Source organism: Canis lupus, chromosome 3, assembly GCF_011100685.1.
Source record: "Canis lupus familiaris isolate Mischka breed German Shepherd chromosome 3, alternate assembly UU_Cfam_GSD_1.0, whole genome shotgun sequence".
Classification (NCBI taxonomy): Eukaryota; Metazoa; Chordata; class Mammalia; order Carnivora; family Canidae; genus Canis; species Canis lupus.
In genome coordinates this window covers 55812453-55824771 of record NC_049224.1, presented here as the reverse complement: position 1 = coordinate 55824771, position 12319 = coordinate 55812453, and the positions used below count along the sequence as shown (strand labels likewise).

Below are 12319 nucleotides of genomic sequence, written 5' to 3'. Positions count from 1 at the left end.
GCCCACCTCCCTGAGAGCAGCTTGTCCCCTCCCTGGAGCCCGAGGGAGACACAGAATCACAAGGCCCAACCCCTGCCCTCGGGGAGCTTATGGTCTCTCCTGGATGCCAGGCAGGACACGCGCAACACTGAAATGCCAAAGATGAGGAGGGGAGTCAGGTAGAGCTCAGAAGCTCAGAGGAGGAGGAAGAGGCAGGAAAGGCCTGGGTGGTGGGGACATCTTCCCTGAGCTGGTGCTAGAAGGAGGCAGGGTGTGAACGGGAGCAAAGGGGCAGACTAGCCACAGGCCAGCCTGCAGTGCTGGGCTTAGTGTATGAAGCCAGAAGTTCTCAGAATAATGTTTCCCAAATAGTTATTTTTTTTTTAATTTCAGAACGAAAACGTGGCAATGGTAGGAAAGTGAGAGAGGGAGAGAGGGAGGAAGGGAGGGAAGGAGGGTGGGAGGGAGGTAGGGAGGGAAGGGAAGGGAAAGGAAGGAGAAAGGAAGGAGGAAAGTAGGAGGAAGGAAGGGAGGAGGAAAGAAGGGGAAGGAAGGAGGAAGGGAGGAGGAAGGAAGGAACAAAGGAAGGAAGGGAGGAAAGAAGGAAGGGAGAGGGAGGGAAGGAAGGAAGGAGGGAGGGAGGGAGGGCGGGGGAGGGAGGGAGGAAGGGGAAAGGAAGGAGAAAGGAAGGGGGAAGGGAAGGAAGGACAGAAGTATGCAAAATTGAGAAAAGTCAGCCTTAACCCACTAACCCAGTGATAACCAATGTTAAATGAACATTTTGGTGGAGAAGCTTCCAGATGTCTTGATGATTATATCTATGTATGTATTTACATAAATATATTCTCATAAAAGAATGTTCCTATACATATTTTTGTGAATCTCTTTCCAGAATACTTCTAATCACTGACCAGTAAACTCCATCAGCACAAAATTTCTTTCACCCACCTCCCATATTGCTGGATAGATAAGGTCCTTCCTTCCTTTCCTCTTCTCCCTCCCTCTCTTCCTTTCTTCTTTCTTTTGTTCTCTCTAAGCTGTCCTACATAACTCCTTGAAAAATATCCTAATGCACGTTTATTTACAAACATGCACAATTAATGCTTGAAGGTAAACTTCAGGATGGAACTTATTATTCATAGGACACAGATTTTTCCAGGACTTTTAACATTTGCTGTCAATTTATTTGTCTAGTGTTGGGGGGGGGTTGCCTTAAAACTTATAGGAGCCCCTTATAAAATGCTATTCTTTATATTTATCATGTTTGCTTCCATTTGTTTCTGGAGTGTGTTCTGGGGACAGGGCAGGGAGGGGGTTGCTGGCACACATACAGAACACTTACAGAAACCTTAATCAGCACAGTCAAGCTCATCAACCTTTCCATCCCTGGTTTTTCCTCCTCCTTCACATACATATATTCAACTAAATTTATCCCAGGAATGATTTAATTTTTTCATGTGAAAATTTTTACTCTTAATTCCATTGAGTTTTGGCAAACGGAGGCATTATTTATTTTTGATGATGCTTAAGCCATCATCTAAGAGCAGCTTATTAAATGACCCATTCTTCCTCCACTGACTTCCAATACTACTTTTATCTTTGTCATATATTTAATGATCATGTGCATGTGGATGCATTTCAGGATTTTCTATTTTTTGTCACTGATCCATTTAGGGAACTGTAACAATGTATCATCTTAAATATTGTAGCTTTAAAGTAAGTGTTAATAACTAATGAAGTAAGTTCTTCATTTTCTATTCTCATGAAATCATATCACCAGGTAAACTTCAGTATCCACGTATTGAGCTTCCACCCCTAAAAATCCCACTTGGGGGGCACCTGGCTGGCTCAGTCAGTAGAGCATACAACCCTTGATTTTGGGGTTGTGAATTCGAGCCCCATGTTGGGCACAGAGATTACTTTTTAAAAATCTCATTTTGATTTTAACTGTGTCGATTTTTTTAGTATTGATCCGTTTTAGAATATTTTTTGCCAAAGATGTATTTATTTATTTGAGAGAGAGAGCACGCATGCAAGCAGGGAGAGGGGTAGGGGGGAGAGAGATAGAGAGAATCCCAAGCAGGCTCCCTGCCTAGCATGGAGCCCGACATGGGGCTTGATCCCAGGACCCTAAGATCATGATCTGAGCCAAAATCCAGAGTTGGCTGCTTAAAGGCCTGAGCCACCCAGGGCACCCCTAGAATATTTTTTCCCCTAGAATATTTTTAATGAGTGATGACCACCACATGCCCCAGAGGAACCACTTACTTGTGTGTGTGATAATTTTATTCTAGAGCTAGACAGAGTTTATTAGTATTTAAGATTTTTGCATCTGTATTTAAAAGTGAAATCACTCCCATTTTATATTCTGGTCAGGCCTTGGTATCAGAGCATGTCAGCTTTATAAAATAAATTTTTCTATTTTCTAAAATATTCAAACATGAAGATTTGAAAAAATTTGCCCCCACTTATCTAGGCATATGGATTTCTGAATGTAAGATGCTTTCTTGGGGAGTTTATGATAGTGAAGTCAGAGTGTCTGGGAAAGAGGTGTGGTCATGCAAGTCCAGGTCACTACAGCCTCTAATGGAAACACGTGTCCTCAGTGGCTCTCATGATTCCATGTAGAGATGCCGAGGCAAGAGGATGAGCAGGAGCACAGAGGCCACCTAGGCCAGATGAGGTGATGCCCCACCCAAGAGGTGACAGCATGGACCACTGGTGCGTCCAAAGCAGATGTGCTATCCAGGGAAGATGGAGCTAAAAGGAAGCTAAGCCCCACTGCAGGGAAACCATGCACCCTGCATACATGGTAACCACCCCCGGGGCAGAGGCCACTGGCAGAAGACAGAACAGGCCATCCAGAAAGAGACTGGGGAGGCCTCTACACCATCACAGCCAACTCTTCGTGGCCTTGTTTCATCACACCAGCAGAGTGAGGTCTGCAAAGGTGAGGAGCCAGTGTCCCAGAGCAAGATCATACCAGGTTCACGGTCCATGTCCTTTGAGAAGAGCTTAATCCCTGCACAGGATTGAAATATCCGTGTATGTCATCTCACAGCTGCCATCCTATTTCATGCTTTTTGTTCTTATTTCCTCTTCTGTTTTTATCAAACATTCTTCTTTCTCTCTCTCTCTTGACTTCAATTGACAGTTGAAACAAGTTCTTCCAAATACTGTGTTCCTTCCTCACCAAATCTTTCATGTCCAAGTAAAGAGAATATAAATTTGGGTATTTCGCCCCTCTGTCATTGGCAGCAGATCACTACACAGTGCCCGTTGGTTTCTCCAATTGACGGAGCAGAACCTCCTCAGTGACACCCCACTCCTGATCTTCCCAGTACTCTGATCACACCAAGGTAGGACGGGAGCCAAGCACTCCTTCACTTACAGGCTGTTTGTCAGTGAAGTTCCCCAGTGAGACTGAGATGCCCCCCCCCCCACTGCCTTCCTGTTACAGTAGCTCTCAACGTGGTGGCATACTAAGAAGCCCACTGCCCATCTGAACTCCAGGCCAATTAAACCAGAAGCTCTGGCAGTAAGACCTGGGCATGAGAATTTTTACAATTTCTTAGCTGTTTCCAATGTCCAAGGGAGGCTGCAAACCACCAGCCTAATGGCCCTCCCTTCCTTCTGCTTTCTTCAACCAGAGCTTGGGAGTGTCAAGGAGTTTTTCAGCTGGTAGGTAAAGGGAAGGTGGTAGTGGTAGGTAAGGGGCCCCACTTCTCCCCCTTGGGATAGGAAGCTCCTTCCCATGTGGTGACTTACAGGTAGTTCTGTCTTTTAGAATCTAAATCCACATGGACTATAGTCTCTAGAAGGTATGTGATGTTTTTAGCATTCGGATTGCTCCTTCCATGACACACTTCCATCTCACCCCACCTTTGTATATTCCCTTTGTCATAATGATGGCAGTGGAGGGCCTTAAACATATGGAGGTCCGGTTCACTATCTTGAAGTTGAACAGAACAGCATTCAGTTACTTCAAAGCACTGGGAAACTGAGTGCTCAGCTTGCATGCAGAACTTTTCATTTTCCTTTGGAAATGCAATGTCCTGTGAGTTGGTACACTGAGCATCTATGCCAACTTAGGCTGTTGAGTCAAAGTCAATTTTATTAATGAATACCTGTTTTAATGTGGTCTATAAAAGTGATTACTATCCTTTTAGCATGTCTTGTACTACCAATGTATTAAAGAGGGAGACGGAGTCAGGGTGCCAAACCACATGGTCGTCTTGGAAAGCACTGCCTTGAATGTGAAATGTTAGCGCTAGAAGGGTACTTGGTGGTCTTTCATGAACCATTCTCTTTTGAAGAAGAGGCAGTGATACCTCCAAAAGGTCACAAGAGCCTGGCCCTGAGGCTAATGGCAAACCAGAGCCAGACACCAGGGCTCCAGACCCCAGCCTGTGATCTAGCCTGCTCATGTCACCTCCCACATGATCTATGATGCCAAGAAGGGTTGCCAAGACATTTTATGGGCTATCATGCTGACTACAGGTCTAACTATATATATTTTTTTCCTCCCATTTACTCTGTAAGCTACCTGCAGTGACTAAAATAAATGCTAAATGGTAGGCACACACTTATCCTAGCCACCAGCTCCATGAGCATACATGTGCACTCCCAGCACACACACTGAACAAATCAGAGAAAAGACACATTACTCACTTCTCACTTCATTTATTCCAGGCAAAGGACCATTGCCACATTGCCCACTTTGATTTTCTAAGAGCTGGAAAGCGACCAGCACTCATATCACACTCCATCAGCAAATGAACCCCAAACATGGCGTCTCCCCCGAGAGACGGTGGGGTGGGGTAATTGTGCAGGCCAAAGCTCCCGACTCAGGTAAGGCATGAGCACCTGGCTCTCCGGCTACCTCTGCACAGCCCCTGGCACCTAGTGCAGGCACCAGGTAAGTCCACACCTACCAGGGCTTGGCCGGCTGTCCTGAACTACACCGGCAGCAGGGTGACAGTGCAGAAAATCATCCAACGTGTTTGTCATGTGGGATCATTTCTGCTGTGTGGGGCCTTCGGCCCAAGTAGCTGTGGCCTCCCCTACTCGAGGGAGAGAAGAGAGCCTGCACATGAACAACGCAGTCAATGTTCTAACTTCTGAGTTCCAAAATAATACCCTTTCAGCTGTGAAATGGTGTGAAAGCCAAGGTTTACAGGCCTTCATGCCAGAGCCAGGTAGGCTTTTATGAGATTTAAGAGGCAGAGAGAGAGAGACAGATAAGCTGACTTCTGGAGTCCAAGGAGCCAGAATTTGAAGAACTCAGGAGATTTTATTACAAGTGGTAAAGAGGGAAGAGCTCTTTCCTGCGACCCAGAGAAGACAGGCTCATTCTAGAGGCAGGGAAGGGTCTGTAGAGAGAAGAGGGTTGAAATGCTCCCCAGATTCCACCCAGGGTGGGTGGCCTCAGGCCCCACTTCCCACTGGATCTCTGGGAGAAGGCAGGTTCCTCAAGTGCTCTTGACCAGCATGGGGTGGGAGAATGAACATAGTAGAAAAGGTGGGCAAGGGGTAATGATGCAAGGAGGGGCCTGAGAGAGGCACCCCTGGCTGTCTAGGACCTATGAGCAGATCTGAAGTCCCCCCAGGAAGTGAGAAGGTGCTGGGGGGGAGGGCACCTGGAGCAGAGATGGCCTGGAGGTGGGCACACAGGAAGCCTCCTCACCTGCCACCATGACATCCAGGGAACTTCCCCTTGGCATCTGGGCAATATCTTGGGGGAGAAATGTGGGGATGAGAGAGTCTGTGAGAAACACCAATGGCCTTGACAGGGAGTCTCAACTGAACTGGCTGGATTTAAGTCCTCAATTGACCAAGTAATAAATGGATAGTCTACTTTCTATTGAAAGAGACCAAGTTACCTTGAAATGGCAAGATTATGTTTTTTTTCCACCATTAGAAGAGATGGAAAAAAGATTTATTTTTTTCTTTTCTTTTTCTTTTTCTTTTTCTTTTTTTTTTTTTTTTGGCCAACAGCAGAAATGGAAAAAAGATTAACTTGTTTCCGCCACTGGTCTAAATGGAGACTCATAAGCAAGTTCAGTTCACTTAAAGAGAAATAAAGTTTCTGCCCACCTAAGTGATAATGTACGAATTTTCCCTCTCCACAAAAGAGAAGTGAAAGTCAGCATGGAAGGACCCCAAAGGGCCGGACAGAGTAAGATGCAACCCTCAGTAGGGTCTTCCAGACACAAACACCTGCCAGGTGCCCGAAGGCCAGCTTCCCACCATCAGAAACCAGCACCCTTGCTGAACCCTTCCCGTAAGAAAAGATGGGTCCTACCCACTGTTTCAACTTTGGGGACAATGCTTTCCTTTTGTCCCCTGGGGTCTTGCAGCTGCTGCTCCTTGACCCCCCGGCCCTGCTTTCCCACCAGCAATGGCCTCCCCGACCCGCTGTGGGTGAGCACACACGCACACCTTGCTGGCTGACACAGAAGCGTGTGCTGTCCGGCAGCCGAAACCCCCAGCCCCAGGCCAGGCCGTCCAGCGGGCTGCCTCCACCCACCCTGGCCGAGTGGCCCGTGTTTATTTTCTCTTACTCCCGGGACCTGACTTAACATAACATGAGAGCAGAGGTGGGAAAAACACAGTCTTCCTTGTTAAAGCACTGAAACAAAGATTATTTTAACAGAGAAAAGGGAGTGCCTCTGTTAAATATTTATTATTCAAGTTCTGATCCACACCATTAGGAGAAAAAAAGAAACAAAGGAGACCATGACACAGAGTTTTGAGATGGCTGGGTGAGTGAGCAACTGCATGGGCAACGCACAACAGGTAAGGAAATCATGTTCTCCCTGAAATGCGTTTCCCTTCCCTCTTGGCAATGTGGCCTGGTTCCTAACAATATTGGGTCCCCTCTTGTTCTTTTAACAACACTAAAATTCTGGGGAGTGCCCTCCCCACCCCACCTCCATGTGCCACATCCCTGATGCAGAGGCTACTCACTCACATACAAACACCCAGCACATCCTATTCCGGTGACAGTCCCACGGCCCTCAGCCCCAGTCAGCAACGGGGATGACACCACAACCCTCGGTGCCAGGACAATAATCTAAGGGCCTCACTGACATCAGTGGATTTACTTTGGTACCATTACCAATTTGATGGATGGAGAAATTAAGGCATACAGAATTCCCCAAAGAATTCAGCAACGGTGCTGAGATTTGACCTCCTCTGGGTCCAGAGTCTGCTCTCGATCTCACAATCATTAGCTTGGGAGCTGATCCCCAATTTCTGAGCCAACCCCAAGCCAGGGGTGGGGGTGAGAGTTGGGGGTGGGGTCTGTCACTTGGGCTTGGTGACTGTGCGTCCTCACCTTGGTGTGTTGTAGGGAGCATCCCCGGTCCCCAAAGGTCTGCCCAGGTCCCACCTCCCCTTGCCAGTCATGCTCCAGGGATGCCCTTTGGATACTTATTCTCTGCCTGAGCCCCAGCTTCAAAGCAAGCAGTTTCAGCCTTCAGTTAAAAAACAAAACACAAACACAGGAGTCAAGTCCAGGTGGTGGATCAGCCACCAGAGTGGACGTGGCATCAGGTGGAACTGGCATTTCTGCAGCCCGGCCTGCTCAAGTGCTCTCCCCCCTTCCTCCTTGCAACTGCCAGGGTCTGGGGGCCTGATCTCAGGGGCCGTCTCTCTCCTCCTGCTGACCACAGTGGACGGGGGAAGGCTGGGAGCTCAGCGGGGCAGGGGCCTCCTTGTCTCTGCAGCACAAAAACACCGCCACTCCTCTGCTGCACTTGAACTTGGGTTAAACTCTCAGACCATCAGAGGTCAGAGAACCTCCTGTTCTCTCTCTCCAGGGACTCTGACTCTGGGGACCTCCTTCCCCGGAAGCCCCTGGCCAGAGCATCCCAACAGAAAGGCAAGCTCCACGCCCCCCTCCGCCACCACTCCTACTGTCCAGAAGGGAAAGGGGACAGACAGAGACGTGATTCATAGAACTGTTGTCGACAGGAGCACCTATCAGGGAATGAGGTATGGGATCTACGGGAAGCTACTGACCTGCGGAGGGGGCTCTTTGGCTTTTAGTAAACGCCCCAGACTGCTGTGCCTTTTGAGTTTTGTTCCTGCTTTTTTTTTTTTTTTTTTTTTTTTAGTTTTCTCTTGCCTCCCTTGTAGCCGGGCTGCGACCTGTCACTTTCCTTCCTGCCGTCAGTGGGCCTTCCCGAAGCAGTCCCTTGGCCTTTCTAATCTGCTGCTTCCAGTCTGCTGTAGGCTAAGAAATCAGATAACCGGTTAAGTAACGTGACTGGCCACCGTGCGGTGGGCTCTTGCTCTGCAGCAAGCACCCTGCGTGACCAGCATCTCTAATCCACACAATCTGAGAATGACCCTGTGCAGCCAGGATGCCAGTGAGACCTGGAGGTATGGGCCTAAGAGCCGGGATTGGGGCCTCCCCATGGCCCCAAAGCCCCCCAGCGGTGAGGCCCACAGATGACACCTGTCTGGACTTGGGGGGGTGGGGGACTCACATTCTGCCCACTTCCTGCTCTGAAGCCTGGAAGTTCAGGGCTGTTTCCCCATCACTGGTGCTACCCGTGGGGCTGCTAAGGAGCAGAAAGGAAGTATCCCGTTCACGGGTGGAGTTAACCCCACAGGCAAGGGACCCCAAGCCTCCCTTTCCCTCTGGAGGCTTTGGCTGCACGCCAACATGGCCCAGCGATCTGGCTGTGCCTGTGCCAGAGGACCACGGGGTAGTTCACCTCTGAATACTTTGGGACACAAAGCTGATTTCAAGCTTTTGAGTTTATCTGAAGTTCAGACTCATCTGAAACACTCAGTGAGTGTGCACTCCCTGCCAGGCAGCATGCTCAACCCACAAGATACCATCTCCTTGGAATTAGAACGGACATATTTGGTTCAAATTGCAATTTCTCTTTTTCCAATCTAAAATCTCCAGTACTTGCAGGAAAATTCTTTGGAAGCCAAGCACTTTCCCTTCAGCTGACCCAGACACAGTGCTGGTGCAGAACCGTAATAAATGCCACAAAAACCATTTTGTTCACCATCTCTAAAATACTTTTTGTCCACTGGTAATAAACTACATGGGAACTTCAGATCCCTGGTTTCTAGCTTGGGATTAGGCTTACCTCTGGGCTCTGATTTTCTTACCTGCAAATGCTATGCCTTAATCCGTGGTTGATGCTATGGACCGTCTGTGTCCTCTCCACGTTCCTATGTCAAAGCCCTGACACCCCCCCACTCTGGGTGATGACATGTGGAGGTGGGGCTCTGGAGAGGTGATCAGATCATGAGGGCGGACCCTCGTGAGCGGGACAGTGCCACTGTGTCAGGACACAAGAAGGCCATCTGTAACCAGGAAGCAGATGCTCACCAGACACAGAATCTGGTGGCGCCTTGACCTTAGACCTAGCCTCCTCACCGTGAGAAATAAGTGCATGTTGTTCCAGCTCCCCGGTCTGTGGCATTGTGATATAGCTGCCCAAGCTCACTGAGACTAGTTATGTAGTAAATTACTAAGAAAAGTCTAGTGACAGTCTATGAACCGTCTTTCTAGAAAGAAGTACTCTGTATTTATCCATAGGAGACTCAATTTATTGAAATGGCTTATCAGGGACTCAAGCTTAATCATTATACTGTAACTGACGAAAATAAGTGCGTGTGATTACTAATTACACTAAGGTTCATGGAATTAACCTTCGTTCCAATGCTCTACAATGGACACAGGCTGCCAACAAGATGGGTGTGACCAGTAAGATGCTGCGTCCTCCACCTGACACAACACTGCTGGTCCCGAGATGTCATCTCAAAAGCTGCAGGCTGTTTATTTACAGAAGCTGGGTCCAGTGTTTGGGGGCTGCCTTTGCCACTCTGACTGAAGAAGACAAACGGTGGCCTTCATCAGAGGTGGTTTCCTGGCTGCTGGCATGGAGTTCGAGCTCACAGATGCTTTTTTTTTTTTTTTTTTTTTGGCCTGTTCCTTGCTTTGTAGACTATGGATTATTACCAATATTGAAAAATCAGGAGATTGCACATAACCATAGGATTTTTTTTCTTGTCTTGAAAAATCAGAAGGGCCTACTACTCTATCCCATATTCCTAGGCAATAAACAGCCGCTCCTGACCATCAACACTCTCTTTGTACAGGGCAAGTATTCTGTACATGGCTACAGACTCACCTTCTTATTTTGTGCACCTGTCCTGGAGGTCAGGTGTCAGCCACCTGGTGCCAGGTCTGGCCTGGCACTGTTTTCTTACACTCTCCTTGTGTCTCTCATCCCCATAATCTAGCATTAGGGTTCACCCCTGAGGCCACACCCACTGGACAACTCCAGGGGTATCATCCACAAGGACTCAAACATGAGGTCCTCTGGAATTGTGCCCTATAGCTGCCCTATGGGTTATCCTTGGAAACCACTGACTTCTATATGATTTTTTTTAATTTTTTAAATTTATTTATGATAGTCACACAGAGAGAGAGACAGAGGCAGAGACACAAGCAGAGGGAGAAGCAGGCTCCATGCACCGGGAGCCCGATGTGGGATTCGATCCCGGGTCTCCAGGATCGCGCCCTGGGCCAAAGGCAGGCGCCAAACCGCTGCGCCACCCAGGGATCCCTGATTTCTAAAAAACATAAGTACCGATGTTAATATTTAGATGATGGCATTTTAAATTTTAGCTTAAAGACCAAATGTATCATTGCAGAATAACAAAATTTTTAAGTAGGTGGCAATCGAAATAATATAATCATGCCATCATCTCAGCCAAGTAGCATTAAAATCCCCACAACTAAGAAGTTACACCTTATGGCTTTCTGAAAACTCTTTTTAACAGACTGTTTAGAAGAAATACAGGAAACCATTCCCTGCAGGGAGAAAGCCTTTCCGTCTAAAGCTTCCTTCAGATGAAAAATAAGAGAAGGACTCTTCCCCTTTCCTGAATCAGTGGCTACTGGTCAACAATAAGAATCATAGTTCACATTTCATCTCCTTCAAGAATATTTTTTTAACAGAGAATATACAAAATGTTCAATCTGTGAACTGTTCAAGTTTCTAAGAATGCTAAGTACTCATAAAACAGAATTACAGCAGCCGTAGCATTTATAGAGGGAAACTTGCAATGTGTTCAATCTAATCACTTCATTTAGGGATAAATTCAAATCCACCCAGAGATGTTAAGAAACTCACCCAAAGTCACAGAGCTAATGAGCACCAGAATCCCCAAGCTACCCTGTAGGACTCCTATTCCCTGGTTTTTTTCTCTCCTGTCAATAACACTGACGGACCTACCACTGATAATATACAGAAATGCATATGCGAGAGGGGCTAGTGACAGCAAAACAAACAGGAAAACTGCGGGAAGGAAAGAAGAAAGCGAAAGAAACAATCTGCCCACTGAGCAATCACCGCCGTCACTGCAGAGTGAAAATTTTAATTTCCTCTTTGGAAATTTAGGTTAACAAAAATGCATATATTTCTATTTGCAAAGTGCTCGTCTTCTTCAAGTTTCAAACTTCACACTTTACTTCTGAATAAATGTTTATTTTCTAATGTAATCCCAGAGATTTTGCGCCGACGAAGGGAGCGACTCAGACTCTAGACATTATTTCCGAGCCCCCTTAGCAGTGTCAAGAACTTTATAAAAGTCTCCTTTATACCTGGAGGGAGTGAGAATGCCTTCGTAGAAGCCATTGGAGAGATTTATTTTGCCTCGCTCTGAAACGCCCTTGGAACCACACTTGCTCATTACCCTCAGCCTTCTACATTTTCAAAGCTGATCTCAGGCTGGAGCATATTAACCGTGAGTTGTGATTATATAAAGTGACACCCTCTTTAAGAACTTAAATGGAAAAAAAAAAAAACCCAACCCTTCATAAATAAAGGAGTTGAGAAAAAATGCAAAGTATACTTTGCCTTCCTGATTCAGTAAGTGACAAGGGAGGGGGGGGAGAGCACATCAGCCGGGGCAGGGAAAACACATGAGCTGAGCGTAGGTGACACACTCCTGCGCTATTTTCTTCAAAACTGAGGGTTTTTCTGGGAAGCACGCAGGCACACATTTCAAGTCCGGGGACTTTTCTTGGCCTCATCGTTTCTTTGGGGACACAGGGACAGCAATGCTGATGGAGCATCGTGACCCCGCGCTCACGGGCTTGGACAGGGTGTGCTTTCTCCAAGCCAGGGCTGAACTTGGGTTCTGCCTGCAATCCATCATCTCAAGATGTGACTTCCACCACTGTCCCCCCCACCCCCTGCTCCTGGCTCACTTTACTCCTCTTAAGCAGCGAGAAATGTATTATCAAAGATTCCATCTCAGTCCCACGATGGACTCTGCCTAATTGACCTACATCCTTTCA

The 12319-nt window shown here is 47.3% G+C and overlaps 1 protein-coding gene across 6 annotated transcripts in view; it reads right to left on the bottom strand.

The window, feature by feature from the left end:
• Nucleotides 1-12319, bottom strand: part of SH3GL3 (SH3 domain containing GRB2 like 3, endophilin A3) — a 137415-nt gene that overhangs the window by 907 nt on the left and 124189 nt on the right. Inside the window, exon 9 of one of the 6 annotated variants that reach the window (XM_038532977.1) lies at nucleotides 8055-8218. The exons of 4 other annotated variants lie outside the window; for them this stretch is intronic. In XM_038532977.1, coding sequence (XP_038388905.1) covers nucleotides 8190-8218 — 29 coding nt within the window. In that variant the 3' untranslated portion in view covers nucleotides 8055-8189. Of the gene's footprint in view, nucleotides 1-8054; nucleotides 8219-9166; nucleotides 9313-12319 lie in introns of those variants that run through there. One more of the 6 variants, XM_038532978.1, reaches the window with a different exon arrangement.